This window comes from Pseudochaenichthys georgianus, chromosome 18 (assembly GCF_902827115.2).
Source record: "Pseudochaenichthys georgianus chromosome 18, fPseGeo1.2, whole genome shotgun sequence".
Classification (NCBI taxonomy): Eukaryota; Metazoa; Chordata; class Actinopteri; order Perciformes; family Channichthyidae; genus Pseudochaenichthys; species Pseudochaenichthys georgianus.
This window is the reverse complement of record NC_047520.1, coordinates 13,555,284-13,581,736: the sequence shown is the minus strand read 5'-3', so window position 1 is coordinate 13,581,736 and position 26,453 is coordinate 13,555,284. Positions and strand designations below refer to the sequence as shown.

Here is a 26,453-nt window from a genome sequence, read left to right as displayed (position 1 = left end):
AAATATTCATAATTAAGTCAATGTAACACCCTTTTCCCCCCCGGTTACACGTTTCATTCGCCCTGTACGATGGGTGCTGTAAGTGATGAAAATCGGGGATGTTGGCTTATCTGGCGCCCGCAGCTCACAGCCAAAATGCGAGTGAGCGAGAGAGGGAGGGAGGGTGCACCGATACCGGCGCTGTTGTTATTATAATCTGGTGCTAGCTGCGGATATAAGAAGAAGATGTGTCTATAATAACGTGGAGGAGAGCTCTCTCCAGTCAGGCTGAGAGGCTGATAACTGCAGCTCAGTGAGGTAAAGGACTCTTGAGTGTTTAGATAGTTCACTTTAGTTCAAACGGTTTGGTCACAATTTATGTAAACACATATTTCCAAGGTACTCCTTTATAATTATTGGGATAAACAGGTTTGAAATAATGTCAATGTATACTATAGGACAGTAACCAAAAATATGTTTTCAAACTGGAGATAAAAAAAAAAAAATGCATAAATAAATAAATAAATGTTAAGGTAAAATAAGATCTGAACAACACAAATAAAATAAGTTACATTCATTTGTTATTGGCTATGGTAGGTTATTGGTTATGTTCACATACTTATTTGATTACATCCACTTGTCTAAGATGACAACAGAGACTTTCGACCCAAACCCAGCTGTTGACTTGTGGATGCAAGCATCTAATTGCAGACTCAACCAGAGAGGAAGAAGTAGGCCTACATCATCAGCTACCATGTCTGACAGAGAGGAAGACAGTGAGGAGAACAGTCAGGAGGGAGTGATGACGGCTTGTAGGATTACTGGTCGTGCTAATGTTGTCTTGTGTTCACCACTGCATGTGTGTTCTGTGTTCACCTCTGCATGTGTGTTCGGTGTTCACCTCTGCACGTGTGTTCAGTGCCGTGTGTCTGGCAAATAAAGTCAAGACCCCTCAAAAGTTACAGTTCATTTCATTTTAAGGATGAGCACCAAGCAACATCTCCAGGTGCCCCTTTGAGAACCAGGGCAAAAAAGTTATGTGCACCCCTGGAGATAATATTAAAATAGTCTTTCAAAATCTCCTCAGCCTGCCATATGCAATATGTTGTTTAGGCTAAGATGTAGCAATGTAGCATTGTACAGAATACAGTATGCATATGTACTTTTTTTAAGCATCTAAGTCAGCATTTCACTGATATCACTTGGTACTGTGATTTAAGGTAGACAGTAGGCCTTTTGGAAAACAAAAGGCCTATTCGTTTGTGCTTATGGATATGAGCGTGTGTGCAGGCACAAGAGTAAGTAGGTGTTGAGTAGCTCATTTAGGCAATGTGTGCCAGTCCGGCATGATCTACGGGGAAATGGAAGTGTGTGTGACAGCTTGTGAGTGAGCATAGACAAAGGACTGTGTGTGTGTGTGTGTGTGTGTGTGTGTGTGTGTGTGTGTGTGTGTGTGTGTGTGTGTGTGTGTGTGTGTGTGTGTGTGTGTGTGTGTGTGTGTGTGTGTGTGTGTGAGAGAGAGAGAGAGAGAAGAGATGGGGACATTGTCATTGTCCTAGGGCTAAAATACTGCAGCCGAAATGCAGCGAATAACTCAATAAGATTTGTGCAGAAGTGTGTGCACGGTAGAGTCGGCTGTGTATGAGTAACTGGGATAAGTGAGATGTGACTGAGAGTCGCTCACCCACACACACACATTCTCAACAGCACACTTTGTAAGTAGATGTTCTGGTGTGAGATACAGTACTTAAATGTACAGACAATCAAGCAGGCAGACTACACTGACTATCTTCTGCCTCACTAACACACACCACCAAACGGTGAGTGTGTGTGTGTGTGTGTGTGTGTGTGTGTGTGTGTGTGTGTGTGTGTGTGTGTGTGTGTGTGTGTGTGTGTGTGTGCGCAGGTTGAGGATGAGTAAGATGTGACTACACTACAAACAACTGTGAAGTCCATGTTCACATGAATGGCAGCTAAAATAGGCTTTCACTGAAAAATACTCTAAAAGGATTTGTATGGTCGTCATTAGTCACCCTGTCGCAATTAGTGTTCTGTTGCTCTCGTAACATTAAGCCTCTACTCACTTCTCTCTATTACATATTTATTAGAAAATGTCAAAGAACAAACCATTTGAAAAGCTAAAAAGCTAAAAGCTAAAAAGAAAAATAGAGGGTGCATTTCGGAACAATGATCTGCTCATTGAACTGCTACAAAGGGAATCGATCAATCATTTCACAGAGGGCAAGGGAAATACATGACTATTATATCCATATGATGATATGAGAGTTGATATCACATTTATATTGTCTTTTTCTGGTTTCAAAGGCTCGATACCGTAAATTGATCTTTGAATTGACCAGACTAGTGTTTTACCTTTACTTCACTAAAAATGATTGTTATTCATTGCAGTGGTGTGCTAAAACGCCATGGACTACAATCATCGGCCAATCAAAATATCATTAAAGCTATGTAACAATATAAAAAGGACATAATTACTAGTACTCCATAACTAATCAAAGTTGTATATACACATCTAAATAAGGTGGAGTGCAATCGCAGTAAGTGCAACTTTCAAGTTCAAGGCAAAATATGTAAAAATATATTTCTGAATGTATTATGCTGCAGTTCTAAGGTCTTGGCCTACAAATAATATTCTACAAATACAATTAAAAGTTCTTGTTTGGTAGAGGTCCTCTAAAAATATATTTCATATATTTTCCATTGATAATGCCCTCAAATATTGGGAAAGATATGAGTCAAAATATATAAATGTGGAGGGCAGTAATGCTGATTCAAATAATGAAAACACATGTTCAGGTTCATATCAGTATGTAGTGTCTCTACTGGGACATGTCTCCATGCTTTCATGTCCAGAAAGCTCTTTATTTGTCTCATACTGCCTGTGCTGCTGCACCTCTTTTCACCCTCTGTCTGAAACCAGAGCCCAGTCTGCTCTGATTGGTTAGCTGGATGGCCCTGTCGTGATTGGTCAACCGCTTAGAGATGTCCCGCCCCTAAGCTTATCACGTACAATGTATTGTAGCAATTGAAGCAATAAAGAATACATTTGTGTTACATAGTGATGTCACTATGTTAAGGAAGTAAACAAAGGAGTTAAATGGAGGCATTACAGACGGGGGATGGGAACTTTGGGATTTTAGCCTTTCCAGCACATTTACATGCACTAAAACCCATATGACACACAGCGACAACCCCATACTGTAGTACAAAATAGGGCCCCTTTATAGATAGAAAATGCAACATGTACACACACTGTCTTTCTGTTGTGGTCATTACAATGATTCAGCAGTGTGCCTTTCTTTCTGATGCTGTTGAGTCACAAGACCTTGACTGAGGAGGACGAGGGGGGCTCTTCTGCTTCTGGCCTGTCCATCTCACTCAATGCTCAGCAACCTTGCCTGTAGCAGCGTTAGGTGAATAATGGGCTGCTTGGGGTTTTGAAAGTTACAGGACAAGGACATGACACTGTCCCAGCAGTCTACCTGAAGTGAACACTAGAATAAATAACTGACGGCTGTATGAACTGTTTTTGTGGGGTGCAAATATAGAAAACGGGATTGCGGTGACGCTCCGGGATTCTGCTGCCCATCTCAAATTCAGTTCTGCTTTCATTCCATCCTTGGGTTTTTGTTATAAGCAGTAGATGTTGTGGCTGAGCTGGCAGGCTTTAATCTCATTCTACATTCTTCTCGGGGGAGGATATGCACATAAAAAAATAAATATATGTAGAAGGTTTCGGCAAATATATTCGATGTATTTATATCTGAACTCAAAAAGGGTTATTTTTGAAGCATCAACCGTACGAAATACAATCTTTGCTGCTAGCTGCAAAAACTGTAAATTAGAAATGTGTTTGGGGAGCCAAAAATAATACACAAATAAATAAAGGAAAATGTTTCCTTTTTATTTAAACATAGGGTTATTTTGTCATAAACATCTTTACAATTTGACTCCTTTTTGCAACCAGAGGCCATGTTGGATATTTAAATAATGCAGGTTCAAATCAATTACACACATTCTTAGTTCTTTAGATATGGATGTTGCCGCTGGGTGTGATTTCCCCGTAGGCTTCCATACAATCTCACTTTTGTTTGCAACCACAGGCCAAATTTGCTTTTTGAAATGACGCAGATTTGAATTAATTCCACACTATCTTTGCTTTTAAACACGGATGTTGACACTGGGCGTGGAGTAGGGTGGTTTTCTCATAGACCTCTATACAATCAGACTTCTTTTTGAACCCAAACACCCATTTCGCTTTTTGAAATAATGCAGGGTTTAAATAATTTCCGCACTGGCTTGGCTTTTCAAACATGGATGTTGATGCTTTGAGTGAATAGCAAACAGAGGCTACAAAGGATGGAACAATAGAAGATTGGAAACATTTCTACATGGTCCGATGATTTATGCTGCGGAAGGACTCTGTAGTAAAAGCTGACTGTGCGCTGTAGTTGATGTATGTACATATTGATACACTGGCTTTTTTTCTAAATGCAACATACAGTTTTTGACAGCAGGCTGGCTGACTGCCTCACATCAAGTAAATAAACTGACACACTGTACGGCTCCTCATTCAGATACTCTCAGCTTTTAGATCTGTCTAATCAGAGCTGTTGGGTACCATGTTCCTGCCTTGCTTGATCCAGCTGTGATTTTTACTCCTCCGCTCTCTTTTTTAATTTCTACTTTTTTCCCCCTTGTTCCCCAATGATGTTCCCCCACTCGCCATTTTTCTTTCTTTCCCTCTATCTGTCAGCTTTCTCTCTCTTTTCATTCTCCTGCTGCCACATTCTGAAGCTTCAGTCTGCGAGCCTGAAAAATGTTTCCAACGTGGCTGAAGGGGAGAATTAGAAAGAAAAGGAATGTAGAGGACGAGGGAGCACAGGGTTCGCTGAGATACGTTTTTTAAATAGTGCTTGTGATAAAGACGGAGTGACAGAGACGCAGTGTATGCTTAAGAAAGAGAGAAATTAGAGAAAGTGATTACAATGTATTTTCACAGTGGAGGAAGTGAGAGAGATAGTTGAAGTTAGAGAACATATGAAGTATAAATGGAGAAGAAAAAGGAGAAGATAAAGAATCGGAGATGGGAAATGAAAGCATGGAAGACCAAATATGGAGGTGGGGAGGGGAATGAAATGTATAGAGGGGGGGAAATAGAGATAAAAGTGAGAAAAAGATAGACAGATTCTGTGAGGCAAAGAGAGACCGAAAGAGGTAAACAAATGTAGTGACATTTACAGAGTGGTGATGATCGAGTAGGCATGAAGGTTAAAGCCATTTTCTCCCCATGTAGCCACACACACGCACACGCACACGCACGCACACACACACACACACACACACACACACACACACACACACACACACACACACACACACACACACACACACACACACACACACACACACACACACACACACACACACACACACACACACACACACACACACACACACACACACACACACACACAGCTTATCTGCTCATGCGTTCATGCATCCACAACGTCTACAAATGTGTGCTTTAGAGTTTAGATTGCAGTCTGAATGTGGATTACAATGCACTTACTATGGAATTATTACTATACAGTAGTTGTAAAAATGATTATGGGATTAGCAGCAAACTCTCACACTGTCAACTGTAAACCCTGAGCAAGAATATTGCTCGAGGATATATCCTCGTGGATTCATCTTCTTATTACAGACACATGCATTTCCTAACATTCGGTCTATATGCTGTAAAATGTATTATCTCTTCGATTTACACACGGCATCTATTGCACGTCTGTCCGTCCTGGGAGGGACGTCCTCTGTTGCTCTCCCTGAGGTTTCTCCCATTTTTTCCCCTCGTTTATAAATGTGCTATATAAATAAAACTTGATTTGATTGATTGATTTGATTTGAATATTGAACAGAATTGTGATCCCGTGTATACTTTTCATAAGTTGACCAAACAAACAAAATACAACAGACAATGCATGTTGAGTCACTGCACACACTTGTAATGAAAAACGAATCAGACCTAACCAACCATCAGATGCATTATTATATCTGATGGTATCATTTAGTACAAACTATAATACCATATAAACCGTAAATACCGTTTAATTGAAAGAAAATGATCACATTTTGTCATATGTGAGCAGGGGCGGTTCCAGGGGCGGTTCTAGGGGGGGCAGTGCCCCCCTAACACTGACTTTGGACCCCCCCTGTGGCTCCCCTAAAAATGAAAGGTTTATGATTAAACGATTTCTTGGCTGACGGAATAGGCGGAAGTAACGATATTTGCCATTCTAGTCGGACCCATTAGAGCAGGGGTCTCCAACACGTCGGTCACGAGATACCGGTATCTCGCAAGCCCTCAATAGACCCCACTTCACAAATATGTAAGAAATCATTCCAATGTGAACTATAGGACACTAAAAAAAAAAAAAGTTTGAAAGGGGAGTGATTAGTAAAATATGCATATATAAAAAGAAAGAATACTAACTATAGGTAACATAAGATAAGAATAAACTAGTTTAAATGATTTGTTATTGGTTGTGATCATATTCTAAAGATTTGTTGATTATTGAAAAGTATACAGCTCTCTTTCATGAGTGTTGAGAGCTGTATCCATAAATTCATTTTGTGCTCAAAGTGCACCAGATTTAAAAAAAAAATCTTCCCGGGGTGTGTGTGTGTACAGTATGTGTATGTGTGTGTGTTGATCCAGTCAATTCCAGATCTCAATAGTGTGACTCCCTGCGCTCCAGAGGTGATAGATTGCTGGAGAGACTCTCTCACTCCATCTCCCATGATACCCCGGGAGTGTCAGAACAGCGCCCGATGTTTGTCTCCTCATGTAAAAGATAAGTTGAGAAAAAGCCCATTTTTAACCGTTTTGACATTTGCAGTTTTGTCAGCAGAGCTCCGTGTGTGTGTCTATTGGGCTAACCTTTGAAGAGGCTTTATGCTGTCTGACATATGGGGAAGGTGGAGAGGGAGAAAGGGATGGGGAACAGGAAATATATGGAGGGTGGTTGTTATGTTGATCTATCAAAATGTGGACAGGTTCAGGTGCTCTGTTGCCATTTCATGTTTCATTTCTCAGGTATGTGTATATGTTGCTTTTCTCTGTGAAAATAAGAACCAGTGTTTGTGTTTGAACCCCTGGGCTATTTGTGACCTACACAAAGGCTTGTAGGTGATCTGTGCAAAAACCTTCCAGTATGATCCGAGAGCCCTGTCGCTGTCCAGGTGGGCTTTGAACTCTCCCTGCTGCTTCAACACTAAAGCAGTTTCCATTACATGGTACACAGAGGTCTTCTTCCTACCCCTAACCCTTCTTTTCTCAGTCAGATCATTAAAGATACGCTTATAGGTTTAGATACTAAACATATATCAGGCTCAAAATCCTTGTTTGTAATTGTTCCTGCTATGAAAAGATCCAATTAGAACATGGAAATTCAGTTAAATTGTTTTTGTTTCTGTTGTTTATACACTTAGCCGAATTGAATTAGCACTGAGACAATTTTCGTTAATCATGTAATTTATTTATAATGCCAAAAATTAGTGCCACCTAATGAAATGAGTTTTCCTGATTTCTATTTTATGGATCACGTTGACGTTGGAGAATTCACCTTGAGCTCTTGGAAGTTCTGATGGGATTTCTTATGTCTACTGACATTTGATAGACTTTTTTGCGAAAAATTAACTATCAAGTTATCAGCGAGCTAAATAACTTTTGCTGAAAAGTGCACACTTGCAGGACAATGGCATGTACGGAAGTACCATTTGGGATGTTTGACATATACTGTATAACAAGCTACAGGAAAAGGGAAAACCCCAAATAGCATAACAGGGCCGCTCCGTAGATTATTCAACTTTTCAAGTGTCTGTAAGAAGACTTAAACTTTAGATAAGTGTCCTAAAAGTTGTATTATTACACACTTTAAGCTGCAGACTTAAGTGACAAAGTCTAAAATATGAAGGCTTCTTAATATCATCCTCTAGGAACACTTGAAAGCTCACAACAGGCAGAGGAAACAGCAGCATCAGTCTCCATAAGAGATCCAGGCTGAATGATGACACAAAGAAGGTGAAGCACGAAGCCTGTTTTGCCCACCCGTCCTCCCTGTCTCCAATCTCCATCTGAATCCATCTCCTCCTCCGGGGTCAGCGTAGGAAAAGCGTATTCCTCCGCGGGCCGCAGCGCTGGGACATTACTAACCAGAGAGCTTCTAATGCTGACGGAGAGGAACACTGAGGGAGTGCCGGGACGGAGCACGGCAGTAATTTAGGTCAAAGGCCCCGGAGGGACACAACGATGCAGACATATATTTTTAAACTTTCTTTGTGTCCTCTTGTGGCTCTTCTTCTGTCTGTATGCCAGCTGCAGAAGACATCGGAAGTATGCCTGCTAACACTGAGTGAGGAAGAGATGTTCCTTTCATAATCTGTCCCACTGATAGAATCGCAATCCAGTAGAGGAGACTCCTGGGAAATAAGGTGGAGCTGACACCAGCGATATAGCAGAATACATGTTATTTTAATGCTTTTGGACATTTAAATTGCCATCTCTCTTCCAAGCCCCCGAAGCTACAACACCCCCAAAACAGCAACAGCGCAATCTGTTGTGTCACTAGAGAGTAACGCCGGAGCGTGCACTGACTGTACAATCAGGTAAGGGTCTGTGGACTTTTGATTGGATATGTCAATAGAAAGCTTGATTAAGAAAAAATAAACATTTAATATATCGAGCACCTTAAGGAGAAGTGTTTATATCCTTGTAGGATGACTTAATGTTGTGTTGAAGTGCTGAAAAATTGACTACATTTTCTCCGTTGGGCCAGGGAATTATTTGTAATCTTTTAAAAACGTACTGAAGTTGTTAAAGCCAGATGGGGTGAACTGAACTTGAATGTATATTATTTAGTTTTAATAAAGCTCAAAATGTGCCAAATTGAATTTATATTTGACTGCATGAATCAATTTTTTTATTTATTCACGGAGTGCTGAATATTTAGCAAAATATATAATATTAACCATTTCCGATGAGCAAAATGTACTGTACTTCAAATATCAGTGTAAATGTACTCAGCAGAGTGGTTTTTTCACAGTATTTTCAAATATTAGATTCGACATATCTCTGTAACAGAGATATGTCGAATGCAATGCAACATGTATTGTACAAATACATGTAACATCATCTGCATGTTGTATTTTGTCAATGGGGAGCCAATTTCAGTTTACTTTTAATAATACTGGGTTGATTTCTGCATCATACTCAGATCAGCCATAACATTATGACCACCTGCCTAATATTGTGTCGGTCCCCCTTACACACAAACAGCCCTGACCACTCGATCCATGGACCCCAGTAGATCTCTGAAGGTGTGCTGTGGTGTCTGGCACCAACACATTAGCAGCAGATCCTTTATGTCCTGTAAGTTTCGAGGGGGGGGCTCCATGGATCGGACTTGTTTATCGAGCACATCCCACAGATGCTCGACTGGATTGAGATCTGGGGAATTTGGAGGCAAAGTCAAAACTTTGAGCTCGTGTTGGTGTTCCTCAACCTGCTGAAAGAGGCCACTGCCATTATGGAATACCATCTCAATGAAGGGGTTGGCATGGGCACCCTGACCAGTCTGTGGCTACTCAGACATACGTGACAAACTACCATGCACTGTGTGTTCTGACACCTTTCTAACAGAACCAGCATGAACTGTTTCAGCAATTTCAGCTACAGCAAATTGGATCAGACCACACGGGCCAGCCTTCGCTCTATTTGCGCATCAATGAGCCTTTTCTACCCGTGACCCTGACGCCGGTTCACTGGTTTTCCATTCCCTGAACACTTTTGGTAGGTACTACTGATCACTGCAGACCTGGAACACCCCACAAGAGCTGCCGTTTTGGAGATGCTCTGACCCAGTCGTCTAGCCTTCACAATTTGGCCCTCGTCACTCACATCCTTACGCTTGCCCATTTTTCCTGCTTCCAACACATCAGCTTTCAGAACAAAGTGTCCACTTGCTGCCTAACACATCCCGCCCACGGACAGATGCCATTGTAACGAGATAATCACTGTTCTTCACTTCACCTGTCAGTGGTCATAATGTTATGGCTGATCGGTGTACAGGACCACATCATCATTAAAGCATTGGATTGGATTGGATATACTTTATTAATCCCCGTGGGGAAATTGTTTCTCTGCATTTGACCCATCCTAGTGTTAGGAGCAGTGGGCTGCCATTTTGAACAGCGCCCGGGGAGCAGTGTGGGGAACGGTGCCTTGCTCAGGGACACCTCGGTAGCACTTGGTCTTGCCGGGACTTGAACTGGTGACCTTCCAGTTGCCAAGCCAAGTCCCTATCGACTATCACCATATTGTGTGTTATCATATGTATAAACTATAGCAAGAAGAAATGTTAAATAGATGAGGTGGAGGACAATATTTGCCACTAAAATGTAGTAGATAGGAGGCATATGTAGCATAAAATGGAAATACTCAAGTGTGTTAAAATAGTACTTAAGTATAGTACTTGGGGTAATGTTACTTTACATGCCTTGACACTTGATGCATGTGTCTACAACCAAAAGTGCTGTAGGTCAAATTATGAAGAAATGAGTAAGAAAAAATGTAATAAAGGTTTAAGAAACACAATTAATCATCTTGAGAAGCCGAGAAAGGTGGTGTATAATTAATGAGAGCTCGCTAGTTAGCATTCTGTGAGGGGAAATTAAGCCTCTCGTATGAAAGGAACAGCCTGAGTAGTTCCTGAAATGTTTGTATTATATCCGTAGAATTCCCTATGAAGTGAGTCGTCAACGGATTGGAGGAATACAGGTTTACACTTGATCCATCACGACTGGCTCCTCTGACGCCGTCCATTATTGCTTTCTTAAAACCCAGCACACTAAATGAACCCTAGATTGCCAGACTGACTGCCTGATGCATTGCGGTAGTTAATAATAATTAAAATTAAAAGAAGATGCTGGAAACAGAAGTCAATCTAAACCGCTTTCTATCCCCAGTGGAGTAAAACCCACCAACATCTTGCTTTTATATTTACGTAACGTTTACGAACGCACACTGTAACTGCTTCTTATACTTGCTTTCCAGCACTTTTGTGACAACAAGGGAGGGACACCACGAAATAAACTGAAATAAATATGTTGTGTGTATCTTCTGTGTTTAAAAACCTAGATTAAAGCCCTATTTTGGTGGAGAAATCGTTTTGGGAACCATCTTTAGGATGATCTTAAATTCAATTTTAAAAATAACGTTTTAGCTAAAGACAAGATTATGATTTAAAATTGTCATTTTGTAATTGATTGTGCTCACATAAGCATGAATTGAAAGTGTGCTAAACCCAGTGTGTTTACATGTGTGGCCCAAGTGTTGGAGCATAGCTGAGCGAATCCCAACGCTATGGATTGCACTGATGCTCCAGTCATTAATACAAGGTGTCAGGTTGAGCCCAGCAGCGACTCTGGCTAACTAGTGATGAATAGGGTGGAAGCGAAGCATTGGCGTTCTCCGGTGTGAACACATCAGCTGACTATTCCACCAGAGGAGGAGGATAACCTTACCTCCGGATAACCTCCTGCTCTCCACGTCTATTCCTCTCCCCTTCCTTTCTTCTAATCTCTCCTTTTTTCTCACTGCCTTGTGTTGTGGGAGGCACCGAGCAGCAGGACCTGGCAGAAGGAGCTGTATATATGTGTGTGTGTGTGTGTGCGTGTGCGTGTGCGTGTGCGTGCAGGAGGGCTGATTTGCATTCCCTGCCACCGGCCACCTCGGCTTCAGAAGCCCTGAAGAGATGGCCCTTTGAGCTGTATTGAAAGAGATGGAGTGTGTGTGAGGGGGAGAGGCGGAGGGGAGGTAAGTGAGAAAAGGCAATATATAACTCATAATGCAGTGAGGAATTCATGTGGATGTGTCAACAAGTGTGTTGGTTTCTGTGTGTACACGTGCCAACAAGTGTGTTGGTTTCTGTGTGTACACGTGCCAACAAGTGTCTGCCTATGTGTGTGTGTGTGTGTGTGTGTGTGTGTGTGTGTGTGTGTGTGTGTGTGTGTGTGTGTGTGTGTGTGTGTGTGTGTGTGTGTGAGTGTGTGAGTGTGCATACATCTTCAGTAACAGCCAACCAGAGCCATTATTAATCCCCTGCCAGCTGAATGCTGCTGTGCGCTTTATAGGGTGCTGGGCCTCTTTGGTCTTCCTATATCGCCTTTTTTCCAAGGTTACATTGTTAAGTACACTTCCAGTATGACCACTGTTTTTTTCCAAATGCCATGGGCAAGGAGCAAAGGTCGATATGACCCTGTAAGAGGTCCAGTGTGTACTGTAATCCTTAAGATGTTCTTCTTTCTATAAAAGTGAAAATACATTCTATTCATAAGTATATCAATATCATTCAATTAAATACTACAACTCAATAGAACTCCCCGGTTTCTATACCCGAGCTTATCTCCTTTGCACAGCATTGCTCAGTCATTTTAAAATGGGCTCGGTCTCATCAACAACATGGTAACAGAATAGCTGACCATGCTGTCCTGAAAGGGCCGACTCAGCAGTTCCGCATGTGAACTGTATCAATAAACCGGAGGATTAATTATAAGAGGGAAACGCACCGAGAGCTGAGGACAATTTACGACTTTTCAATCGGGCTATATGTTATATGACAAAGCTGAAGGCTGTTTATCCTGAAGTACACAGGAAAGGTTAGCTGAAGTTCGGCAGAGAATGCGTCACTAAAGAACTACGAATACATACAACTTTATATGGGATACAACATGAAAAGCAACAACTTAACAACAAGAGAATGTTAGGTTTAATATATAACCAATACACTTGGACATTTTCCCTGGAACAAACAAGTAAATAGCAAGTGGAAGGGTATTGAAAGAAAACCCTGACTCTAATACTCTAATAGAGGTCTGGTTGTATAGAAGTCTACGAAAGAATTACCCTCATTCTCACTTCAATTATATTAAAACTTTGTAACTGAAAATGAGTTCAACGTCTGAATTGCTTCATTAAGGTCTTTGTCAACACAATGATGGTCCTATTCAGAGTGAAATACACGTTATAGGTTTTAGGGAGGGGCTACCATGTGATTGACAGGTCACTACAACAGAGTTTTTGACAGCTAAATATATATTTTTCAGCATTAAGTTCATCCCTGTAATATATAAAAAAGATGGGGATGGCAAAAAGACAAACCTTAAAGGTCCCATGTCATTGCCATTTCTACTGATCATAATTCCATTGTTGAGGTCGACTAGAATCGATTTATATTGTGCAATTTTCCAAACTCACATTGGTTTCTCATACAGCATCTCTGTGTAGTATGTGTATTCACTCTCTGTCCTAAACGGCTTGTTGGAGCTCCTGCCCCCCCCTCCCTGTGAGCTCAGTGGCCGTCTGCAAGACAGCGAGACACAGCGAAACTCAGCCCGAACACACACACACACACACACACACACACCCGCAGCCTGGCTGGGAGTTTTTTGATATAGAAGTTTGTAAATATCCAGCTATCAAACAGGGGATACAGTGTAACTGTATATATTCTGTAGCTTTGTCAATGCATGTTTAAATTAAATACAAATTGATAAATAAGTTAGCTAGTGTCCCATTTTTTGGTATTACTAAATATATCAATATATAAATAATACTGTACAGCTTTCAAGTCTTTTTAATGAGTTGGAAAACACCTGTGTGACATTTAAAGACAGACTTGATCAGAAAGTCCGTGTCAGAAAGCTGTGACAGAAGGTGTTCCTTTAGATGACTGTGTCTGAACCGCTGTCCCACCTGAGCCTTTTTATAATGGAATGTTTCATTAATAGGAGCGAGTACATCGGGCTTCATCGAATCCCATTAGACGTCCTTAATCAATCCCCGAGTGAAATCGGATGATATCCCAGATTGTGCCGGAGCGCTGCCACAGAAGCAAAGCCAAAAGAACATGCGTAGTCAAAAGCCTGGGAGCTTATTCTTTAAGTACTGTTGTAAAGTCAATTCACTCTCCTGAGGCTAAAGCCATCATTTAAATGCACTGGTTACAGATAAATCCTATTTCTGCCTTCATTGCTCATCCAAAACATATGGGCATGATGATGGGAAGCTGGGACAATTGAAGGTGGTAAAAAGAGAAAAAGGAAAACGGTATGCGGCGTGGAATGTAAAGTGAAGAGAGGTTCAACGAAAAGGGTTGCAATGCATGAAGAAGAGGAATAAAATAAGCTGAGGGAGAAAGAAAGATGGAGGGAGGACAGTGGATCAAACCGATGACCCACATGAACGCGACAAAATGGGTAAAAACACACCGCTGACTGCGATTTTTAAGATCATGTGATGTGCATGCATTCACACACACCCACTGAATAAGAAAAAGCCACACACGCGTCCACACACGCGTCCACACACGCGTCCACACACACTCCCTCTTTCTCTCCCTCTCTCGGGCTTACAGGCTATAAATAGCTGGAACTGAGCCCTCGCTAATTCCTTCATTCAGAGTCTAGTGGAAAGGCAAAATGCAAGCAGCCTTTGATGCGCGCCCTGACAGGAAGATACAGGAAGTGGTGGATGGTTGCCAAGACAACCCCCTCCCCACATCCTTGGATCTACATTCTGCACTCCTTCATCCTCCCTCCCTGGTGCTCGTTTCAATGCCTCTCACTAACCATACTCCTAACTGAAGGCATCAAAATGGGATCAATATCATAATCTCTCTCCGTCTCAGTGATGTAATCGCATTATGAAAGCGCCACATCCTCGCGCAGCCACAATAAGTAAAGATACGGAGTAAATTAAGCAAATCATTCCTACTATTAGAGTCATTATGAGGAGATTATTTTGACACAGTTACACTTAATTAAAATGGGGGCTAAGACATTACTCAGGTCAGTTCAATGGTTTTAAATGTGTACGATCTGGAAAGAACATTGACTTCTGATCAAGCTTAGCAACTGTAAATGACTAGGAAAGCGTGTCAGAGTGGCACAGTTTGGAATCTGGAGGATGGCCTTTTATGAAACCGAAGGAAAGTCTTTGTTCGTTTCTAAGATAAATTGAAAGGTGGCGTGCCAAGAAGAGAAAATCATCTTAAAAGCAGCCTCTGCAATATGATGTTTTTCTGGATTTATTTGATTCAACACGTAGCCCCTTTTTGATTTTAAGTGATTTTATTAATTGTTGAAAAGTTGTCAAATATTACGATTGGTCTCTGTATAACTCAATTTCATCGCGGGCCACATTCGCATAAAGGTTGCACTCAAAGGGCCGGTTGTAACTATATAAATACATAATATATATATAAAATAATGTATTATATTACATTATTGCCTTTGAATTAGATTATTATTGGATAGGATAATAGCTTAGTAATTAACTACGTCTGAAAGCAGAAGTCCAGGGCAAATAATTGCAAGTCTCTTCAGTGCCATGTCATAAAACGAGATGCATTGTGGGACATGTAGTTTATGGGCAACCTGCTTCTGTAAAGTGGCATGTAACCGTATAATAAACTTATTATATTCTTTGCAAGCACTTGCGGGGCCACATAAAATGAAGTCGCGGGCCGGATTTGGCCCCCGGGCCTTGAGTTTGAGACCCCTGGTATAACTGCAGTCAGATTTCTCAAAATATTTGTTTTACTATTAATATCATAACACGAAATACTGTACAGATCTTTGAGAAATATTAAAACTTTAACTTTAGATATTGATTTTGATGATGTCGAAAGAGTGTCTCGTTTTATTTTCATCTCTATTTATTTATCTCTAAATGTCTTTTTAATTTGTTGACAACCATTAATACATTGCTTGCTTGTTCAAATACCTTAACTTTTGTCATGTTATCAACAAATGCCTGTTTGATAAATGAATACTATGGCACACTATGTATCTCTAATGTCGCGCTTTACTTTGAAAAGATGATTCCCTGCAGGATTGCTGACAGCGTTACATGATGCAAGAAGAAATGTACTTTAATGAACTCATATTTCAAAACTTTTAAAACCATAAGACATTCCTAAACTCCAGGAATTTCACAGAAAATACATCAAATCGGACAGACTGATCCGGGATCTGCCCAACTCTCCTCTTTCTCCTCACAGTTATCATTCGTCAGCCTCAGTATTTATAATAAACTTTCCTCCGTTGCAACAGTCCATCAAACCTACGGGCTACACCGGCTTAGCAGTCAGCAATTTAAAAATCCCTCAGCCCATGTTTCGTGTTGGATATTGTAGATCTGTGCTGGAAGGAGTGATGTTACTGTGCACGTGATTGGTAATATCAAACAGAGAAAGACTTGAGCCAACCCCGGGGAAATGTCTTGCCATCTTTACTGACATGTTGAGTAAAAATAACTGTCGAGTATCCAAGAAGGCTTTTACATCAGAGACTCAGGCCTAAATCCGAGCACACTTGGACCCAAAGTCCAGTTTTGTTGGTTTAGTGTGAAAACTGTGCATCAAACCCAGGCACGGTTCGTCTTTTGGGGCCACTTAAAGAGGTTGTGTAACGATGAGTTAGGGGTACTGGTACAGTTCACATCATCTGTATAAACCAACGGTACCAAAACACGGAAGTGGACCACTATTTAAGTCAAATCAGAAAGTAGGAATACAAGGCCTTTTCCTCAACACTGCTGATCTCCGAATTCTGTTTATTCGCGAATGAAGGCAGGCGTTTTCTGACCAATGTCTCCAAAATATAAACAAAAGGTTGCTTCGATTGGGACTTGTAATTTATCTTTTCTACCCTGTAGCGACAACCTCATCGAAGGTCACGTAGCATAAATGCTGACGCAAGTGCACTACGGTACGAAAAAGCATTACTAATTTGAAGAAAGAGTCCTCGGGCACTATTTTACAAGATCAATCATACCAGATATAAAAACCCCCTGAAAAATCTCCAGCTAGCTAAAAGGATCCCTATCTTAAATTGGCAGGACTTTGAAGATATTGCTATCACTGAACAACTTTGAGTGAGGAGGCCTATGCCCTATGGTGTAGTATCAGAAAAGCAACATCTTTAAAAAGGGACAAACTTTCTTAATGTTATTCTTTGTCAGAGTTTTAAACACCCCTGTGTACTGTAGCCGCCACCAGCCTTTTCTGCTGTCCTAGATGAATGGGAAAGATCAAAGCGAGTGACTGACCCCGACTGATTTGATTCTCTCTCATTCGGCCTCCCCCACCTCCCGGAGTAAGACAAAGCCTTTTGAGCGAGCGGGCCACTCGGAGTCTGCTCCACTGCGCCTCAGGGTGGAGCAGAGAGGAATGGAGGATGAAGCAAGAGAGCAGTCGCAAGAGCAAAGATGGATTCTGTCAGATTTGTTTGTAAGGGTTGGACCAGAGGCAGGAGAAGCTCTGACCTCCATCTTCTGTAAAATGATAATGATACGACTTCAAATCTCCTTGTCGTTTTGATCACCGCCTACGTTTTGTCTCCTTCAGTTCTAGCGAGTACATCACAGACAACGTGTGGGTAAGGGGGAAGAAAGACTGAGGATATTTAACAAGTCCCTTTGGGAGCTACAGGCTGTAGGTATCTGCAATTGTTCATTTAATGGAAGTGTATTCCGCCTGCAGAAAGAAGGTATTCTATTTGCCCCTCCCTTTTTCTCCAATTTGTGTTCTTCAGGGTTAGGGTATCAGTAGAAGGAGATGACATTAAAAAAACAGATGGAGCAGAATAATCAAGGTATTTTCTGGCATCACAAGCAATATGTATCATATTTCCACTGCTGTGTATGTTGGCAAGGCTCTCTCTTTTTCCATTATTTATCTGTTTGTTTTATCTTTTTTATTTATTTATTCATCTCGAGCCGTTTGGCGATGCCCATGCCGCAGCGCAGCCCTCCGCCGCCCGTGCGCATTATTGTGTTAGTATTGATGAATCTGCTCAGAAAATTAAAACATTGCAAGATGGGGAGATGTGGGAGTTTGATGCATGGAGATAGATGAAGTATCGGCTGGCATAATGTATGAGGCCCGAAGCTCATACCCTGTGGCGCAGCCCAAGAAGCTGACAACGCTGAGGTTAGCGGTTCAAATCCCCCAGGATTATCTGGCAAAACTGATGTGTATCCTCCTCCGACAGAGCTAATTGAATAGAACTTGCCACTTAAAAAGCATTTTGTAAAGACGTATCAGGGTTAAACTGCAGCCTACCACCAATAAAGTTATTCTTATTGTTGTGGAATCAATCTGTTTGTTCAAGGTCCTTTTTATTTTGTTTGTTTTAAATCTGAATTCCATCCTTAAAAAGGGCTAATTTGCAGGTTCATATTAGTATGTAGTGCCTGTACTGGGACATGTTTCCATGCTTTAATGTCCAAAAAGGTCTTTATTTTTCTCATACTGTGCTGCAGCACCTTTTTCACCCTCTGTCTGAAACCAGAGCCCAGTCTGTTCTGGTTGGTTGACTGGCCAGCTCTGTTGCGATTGGTCAACCGCTTAGAGATGTCCCGCCCATTAGCCTATCACGTACACTATGTTGTAGCGCTAGCCAATACAAGTGCGAGTGTTACATAGTGATGTCATTATTCCATGAAGGCTTTTCAGGCAGGGGGGGGTGTGGGAGCAAAACTCCTTCTGGAGGGAACTTTGGGAGTTTACATGCACACAAACCTATATAACACACTACAGGAAAAGGAACAAACAAACAAAAGTTAAAATGGAAACTATTGATATGCAAAATACCAACCACTGCACTAGTATCATATTTAGATGCCTCAGAGAAGTCTTTTCATTGTTTTTTAACAAAGAGGTCATCTGAAAGCTTGTCTTGGGTTGTTGTCCTAGTGCCAATCAGAAATTGGCACTAGGATTGGCAGGAAGATGTATGAAAGAACAGGAAGGAAAGAATAGACAAAAACAAAAACTATGACTTCCTTTAGGAAATGGTGCATTTCAAATGTGATTCCCTGTATTGGAAAATAATCTTCGCAAAAGATAACCTTATGCAAAATAATCAAAGGAAGAATGGAGAGCACTGTTTGATATGTGGTCGGAAAATGTGTGGGAAGCTTGTAGAATAAAAGGTCACGGTTCTCAATGTTTTGAAGCCTGGACTCCACACAGTGAGTAAGAGACCACACAGCTGGTGTAGACTTTTCAGCAGGGGTTTTGAGTCTACTGACAAGATACAGTAAGCCTTTCTACACACACTCAGAAGCAATCCATATCTAACATCAAAGTGATGGTTTATCTATCCTTCCTATGCCCTCTGCCTAATTGTGCAATGGGCAGCCATACGAGATCCTGTATGTTTTTATAGCCAGTTCTCATTTAAGGGATGCTGGGCCCTGGCTACTTATTTACCATGAAGCCTTGCTCTGAGCTAATGGCTGCTGACTGCTGAGAGAACACGCGGTTAGTTTGCGGGGCCTGAGGCGCGGCAGCAGCATCGGCCGGTCCTTCCCTCCCCTTCCCCTCTTCCATCGATCCACTGTGACTCTGCAGGAGCCAGATGAAAACCTCTCGCTATGATTTATGGGATGTCATCTGCAGGGGAACCGGCACAGTCCCCTCCCTCCCCTTTCCGAAGAGCGAGTAACATGCCAGAGGGTTTAACCAGTTCCCCTGGGTCTTAAGGCCTGATGTTTTACCACAGGGACACAGAAACTAGCTGGCTTTGTAGTCAACGATTTACATTACAGTGGTATTCCAATTACCATTGATGTATTGCAGAGTTACTGGTAAAGCGAAGCAAAGACTATCCGTTATTGAACGAACTTAGGGGATACCGCAAAAAAATACCCCAAAATAAATGTGTTGGGTCAAACTGATTATTATGTATTTGCACGTATAACGTAACATAATTTCTCTATTTATTAAAACATATATTAATTGTGACGGCCCCAGAGCCTGGGGCCTGTGAGGGTGTGAATGTTGTTGCAGGTCCTATCAGCGTGATCGGGGACACCTGGCCGGAGGTGCTACTTAAAGCCCAGCTGCCCGGAGTTACAGCCCGTCATGACTCTCTCCAAGCCTGCTGCGGAGGAACTGACCGTGATCCTTTCCCCTCGTCCACACTCTGCTGTTTTTTGGTGTTGCCGAATAAAGTGTGGAGATTGTTGGAAACTTTGAGCGTCTCTCCTGGTTTTTCTGTTGTGGCCAACGGGCCGGTCATAACATAATAATGATTCATTAAGTCATGTTCCATTTCTTGTTTTTTTCCCCTTAAGTATTACACATATTTAACCAGACCACCATGGAATTAATGAATAAATGACAACACATGACTAGCTTAGCATCCTACTAAGTACTTAAGTATTAATTAAGGAGCCATGAGTAACTGCCAAATGTTAAAGTATTTGTTTATCTGTGAACAAACACACATTCATGTCAGTGTGTCCCACTTTCCTCCATTTGCACTGATGGGAGCATTAAGAAGTAATTCTGCAGGATTAATCCACTTAACATGAGGAAGTTTTTTGTTAAGGATTCTAACCCTATAAAAAGGAAACGAGTAAAAGGCCACAGGAGACTTCAAGATGAAATGTTCATTATTTAAAAGCATGCAGGATAGAAGAGGAATCACCAGCGAGAGAAAAGGGCGAGGGTGTGTTAGTATGTGAACATATTCAGCTTCATGTGGTGTGGTGTGTCCCTGTGGACAGCGAGCCAGGGCTGATTTTTTGATCTGCTGCCCAAAACCTTTTCTGCTTTCCTCTTTTCCTCCCCTCCCTCCCAAGCGGGACGTGTACAAAAAAAAGAGACTTAAAATCAATGCGGGAGGAGAAGCAGAGGAAAGGAGGAGCAAGGAGAAAGACAACCCTGGAGTGCTGAGGCTAGCAATGTCATGCCTGACCTGACCAACATCAATCAACCAGCGATATAAAGAGGGATACGTACAAAAAAAAATTCATATGTGAATGTGTTTTTAACAATAAATAAAGCCATAATGTTAAAACTATGTGTGTATTTAATTAAAGGGGCGCTTTTATGCTCAAATTACTATTTTTCTCATACTGCCTGTGCTGCAGCACCTTTTTTCACCCTCTGTCTGAAACCAGAGCCTAGTCTGCTCTGATTGGTTAGCAGGACGGCTCTGTTGTGATTGGTCAACCACTTAGAGATGTTCCACCCTTTAAGCCTATCAAGTACAATGTGTTGGAGCGCTGCCCAATAGAGTAGTACATAGTGATGTCACTTTGTCACGGAAGTAAACAAAGGGAAAAGGGAATAGCCCAAAAAGCATATTCCCACACCCTCACTGATATTGTGTTATGCTGATAATGTTACGTTGATGCTTCAAATTAAGGAATGAACGCCACTATTTTACACCTGTGTGACATTTCCAGAGAGTGCACTGTACACCAAAGAGACAGTGTGTTAGCGATTGTGTGCGACTCTCTGTATTATGGCACTTGTATTTCCACAGGGTCGTATAACACAAAATACTGTAAAAACAAGCCGTGGGAAATGACTGTATAGTGCACTATACGTGCCCGAGCAGCTATAAGTGGCAATGACGGGGTGCTGAGAGCTGTGGTGTTGGGGGTAGAGAGGCGGAAGGAAGGAAGGAAGGCAGGAAGGAAGGGTGTTGAGCTGTGAGGGGCTACAAAAAAAGTCCAGCCGAGTGATGGAAGTGCTGACAGATAGGCCGAAATGTGTTGGAGTGAAAAAAAAGGAAATCAGTGGCTCCTCACTACACTGACATGAACACTGATGTGCACATAGACAGCAAGAGAGGCATAGAAGAATACAAATGGACATACACGTTGATATTGATTCTCCTATGCGAGGTGGGGTATTCTTTTCTAGCTGAATTGTATATGTCAAAACTTGAGTTATAATATGTGCTCTTTCTGAAGACTTTTAGTTGTTTGAGGTCAAACCAAAAAAGATTTCCGCATAGGAAACTTGATTCTTACAGCCTTCTCTCCGTGAAAGGTTATGGCTTTGAGCAGCTTAGATATAGAAATGAAAAGACAAATGTGAAACACGCTTTAAGATAGGCAAAGAGAGAGTGCACACGACGACAAAATGGTAATTTTTTTGGCTAACACAGAACCCCGGCAGACAAAAAGGTCCGCGGAAAGATCTGAGATGAGAGAAGAGGGTTCTTGACGGTAACAAAAAGTATGAAAAATCAAATATCACCTAATCCTTTTCTTATAAAGCCCCTGGAAACTGATTCAGTCCTGGCCTTTGTTCTCTTGCTTTAGAACACCTTGAATGGGATGTAATGTGAAAACCAAATTGAACAGTTCTTTGACCCAAAATGGAATATTTTAAATATTGTTCCCTTTGTATGAAACACACACACCCCTTCATATGCAATTTTTAAAGTGTAAAGTAATGAACCTGCAAAATAATTAAAACAATCACAAGGCATGTTTTTCAAATTAGGTGAACTTTCCATGACTACTCGCCCTTATGAGTAGTCCTAATTGACTGTTCGCTAAACCCTGACACTGAAAAGTGATTGTCCAATGATAGATTAGCAACGGTATCTGGGTATGTCAGGCCTGTCAAGCTCTTGATTACTCCGTATGTTGACAGGGTTCTTGTTTTATACGAGCTAACTGGAAACATTAAAAAGTCATTTCCAACCACCTCCTACCTGCCAGCTTGAATTCAACCGAAAAAATAGACGGTGACTGGCGAGAAACTAGAAGAGAATTGTTCTGCCCTTGTCTGAAATCAAGGAGGACGGAAAGCTTGACAGGCATAGCAAAAGTAACTTAGGCGATGGTGCTTAGCGAACAGTCAATCATCTGTTCATTCTGTACACTGTTACCCACTAAATCCCTCATCTCCCAGCCTCCCCCTAAATCCTCCATGTAATAAAGTCCACTCACCATCCTCCGTGGGCACGTAGACGTTGAGGTAGAGGCAGTCCTCGCTCTGGTTCTGGATGTAACCCGCCGCCACGTCCAGGTTGTCCGTGAACCAAACGGGAAGCATAATCTCCGGGAGCACGCCGTGGACGTTCTGAGGGCACACAGGGGCAAACTGGGTGGCGTTGCGGATCTCCTGCCAGGATCCTGGGGCTTCGGGCGGCTGGAAGCGGCGGTCGCCGATGGGTGCCGTGGCGTAGGGGACGCCCAGGTACTGCTCTACAGGGCCCAGGATCTCGTTGTTCAAGTCCTTCTTGATGCCTCGGATCTTGCCGTAGTTGGTGGTGACTATGGGGTTTTTGGAAGGGTCCATTTTCTGGCTCGAAGCCAGGCTGCAGAGCAGGATGAGGCCGAGCACACCCATTAGGCACCAGTCTGCCATGAGACTAAGGGGTAGCGTCCTGGACAACAAACCCTGTTGCCTTTGTTTACTTCGAGCAAGTGGAAGAGGTTGCATGGTTGGATGCGTACTGTTCAGCCAACTGCTTATAGTCTGTTCTGGAGAACTACAGTCCTTTATATGGGATTATAACCACCAGTCTGGAAGCACCCCTAACCCTAAAAGACCATGTGGAGCTTTTTTGAAGGTTTGATCAAGACCAGGAGTGCTGAGTAACAGTGAGATGGAGGGCAAAGCAGCTGTTGGGGGAAAGAAGGGTCCTCGGGGTGTCGGAGGAGGAGGCCTGACCTCGGTGTGGGTGCCAGGTCAGTGTTGGTTCAGAGCAACAAGGATCTGAAACGCTTCCCTCGCCATGGTTCTGTTTCGTTTAATCCCTATTGGTCCCCCATTATCCAGATTGTTTTCTACAGCTGCGGAATTCTGAAAGAAACAGAGAAGGAGGATATTTAAAGCACAGTGATACATAAAGAAATAATAGTAAGAGAGAAGGAGGATAAGAGAGATTCTAGTTTATCTAAAGCAGATATATTCCATTAGATGTTGTTGGAGGAACATTTTCCTTTCAACTGTTTCCAAGTGAAATATTGTTCCTGAAATAAAAGCAATGGGATGAAAAGCCCTCTACAGACAGCGTTGTAGTGATCAAGTCAAAAATACACAATGAAGTTACAGTAATGTATGTACACGGCCATATACTAAGCAAACTACAGAGCCCATTCCGTGTTCCTGTTGGTGTTTACTTCCTGTCTGCCTTCTCCTGGTGATTTATCTGACGTCCAGCGCTCCGTCTTTTAACCTCTTTTCCTTCCTCTTTCTTGATCCTCCTTAGCAACCTTCATTATAGTCCTTGACAGTGGTCTGTACTGCAGTATAACAACGTGTCACAAGTTAAGAAGTTACAATCAGAATCGAGTATTCCACTAAGCCGTGTAATACAAGTTGTTAGTAGCCTAAGGGCCTACACAGTTGTTATGCTATACCACATCGCCCTTCACCGGATGTATAATGAGCTGCACTAAACCACATTTCAGCATTTAAAATACCTAGCCATTCTTTTGAGATTATGTTGGTGAAAGTAACTCAAAAGTTATATAAAAGTAGTGTAACTCATTACATTTCAGAGACAGTAATATTGTAATGTAACTTATTACTTAAAAAAGACAGTAATATGTACTGTATTACATTTTGGAAGTAACTTGCCCAACACTGGTGATGATCAACATGTTGTGGTCATCCTTGCATCACAGGTTGAAAAGAAACACAGTTTCCCTGCGTGTAGGAACTATCGAATGCAAACTGATTCTACTTCCTCTGGTTTTTGCTACATAATCTAACCCATGGAAATGTCATGTTTACTCTATTTCGAGTGCACATGTCAACATGAGCAGTCCTACTTGTCTGCATGAAACCCTACATTGGACATGTCCACCCTGTCCTCATTTGACATGTGTGAGGATACACTCCAAATCCTTGTTGTTGAACTGTGTTGAACCTGCCAGCTTACCCGGGTTACCCCTACCACATCTCAGCAGGGAGCTAATGTAGTCTACAGCAAGTCTTACTTCAACAACCCGGCTTCTGATGCCTCAATATCTATGGTTCATTTCTTAAAAGGCTTTCAGCGCCGCTTCTGGAGATAGAAATACAACGGACTGCGTGGACGAGGAGTGGAGGCTAGAGATAAGGGTGAGCCTTTCACTGCCCAGTAAGGTCAAAGGGCAATACTGTGCGCATGTAAGCAGCTTAGGACTGCCCAGGACCCTTTCGGGCTGCATGCACAGAGACAGAGACAGAGACAGAGACAGAGACAGAGACAGAGACAGAGACACACACACACACACACACACACACACACACACACACACACACACACACACACACACACACACACACACACACACACACACACACACACACACACACACACACACACACACACACACACACACACACACACACACACACACACACACACACACACACACACACACACACACACACACACACACACACACACGTAATCTACTGCGGAAAAGTGCAAATCCCCATGTCAGAAATGCACGACGCATGCAGGAGATTATGCCGTCATAACATTGTTGCGTGGCGTTATGTAATGGTAGGGGGCGATCACCCTTGCAGTGATGCAGACGGTGCAGAAAAAAGAAATCCCTTTCATGTTCTCACCCACTCTTTTTGTCATGATATCTGATTTAAACTCACCGTTGATCTCTTTTTTAACGCCCTTTCTTGCTTTATAACCCGCCATAATTGTCCCATTTTAAGCCATCATTAACCGTCTTAGTGCATCGCCAGCATCCATTGAAGCGACTCTTCGTTTTCGTTGCATTTCTCCCACTCTCAATAGAGCCATTTAAAATGTGAAAGTTAAGTGTCCTGAAGCATGACGACAGATAATTAGAGTGTATGGGCTCATGCGACCAGTCTCACTCACACTGATGTAAGACATACAAATAGGGACGCTCATTCAACGTGATAATAACGTTTTGTAATGTACAAGTGTGAGTGTGGTGAAAACACATTTGTGTCCTTTCACAGAGCGGTAATTGCGAGCGAGTGCGTAGCATCTGTAATCGCTCAGTGTTCTTTTGGTACAGTGCGTTCAACCTAAATGTATTGGTGGCTGCCTTTGTTCCTCTCAGTATGGACTTTGTTGTTCTACCCACGCAGCCATGTGCCTGGGAGTGTACCCTATCGTAGCAGAGCGGGCCGCGCGATGTGGGCGCTAATGAAACCGCAGAGGCCGGCGTGTGTTGCTCGGCGCGCAGGGACGAGCCCTCCAACCCACACACATTTACCATTAAACTGACATCCTCTAAAACACATGAAAAGGACTGGGAGACGGGACGACGGAGATGAAGAGAGAGTGGGAGACAAAGCAGGGTTGCATGAGAGATGAGAAGTAGACATGTTCTGGTGTGAATTAAAAGCTTCCCTGTGTTCAGCGGAGACTCTGCAGAGTGTTTGAGTAAAAGCCACATGAGGTGCTTCTTCACTGACCCCTCGAGTCCATTGGAGAAGTGGGCATCCGAGGGCCGTCAACGTGCACCTCAAGACCAGGCAACGGGCAGAAAAGGCTGCTTCAAAATGCTGGCATGTGCATTGAGGGACCTCCAGAATTTCAGGGTGCATCTGAGTGTTTAATTGCTTATTGGCCCAATTAGAAGGCTT

The 26,453-nt window shown here is 42.2% G+C and overlaps 1 protein-coding gene across 2 annotated transcripts in view; it reads right to left on the bottom strand.

Annotated features, from left to right (window-relative positions):
* The window catches only part of nlgn2a (neuroligin 2a), a 191,418-nt gene that overhangs the window by 90,527 nt on the left and 74,438 nt on the right, over positions 1–26,453 (bottom strand). For both annotated transcript variants that reach the window (XM_034106624.1, XM_034106625.1), the window contains exon 2: positions 22,826–23,684. In XM_034106624.1, coding sequence (XP_033962515.1) covers positions 22,826–23,321 — 496 coding nt within the window. In that variant the 5' untranslated portion in view covers positions 23,322–23,684. The remainder of the gene's footprint in view (positions 1–22,825; positions 23,685–26,453) is intronic.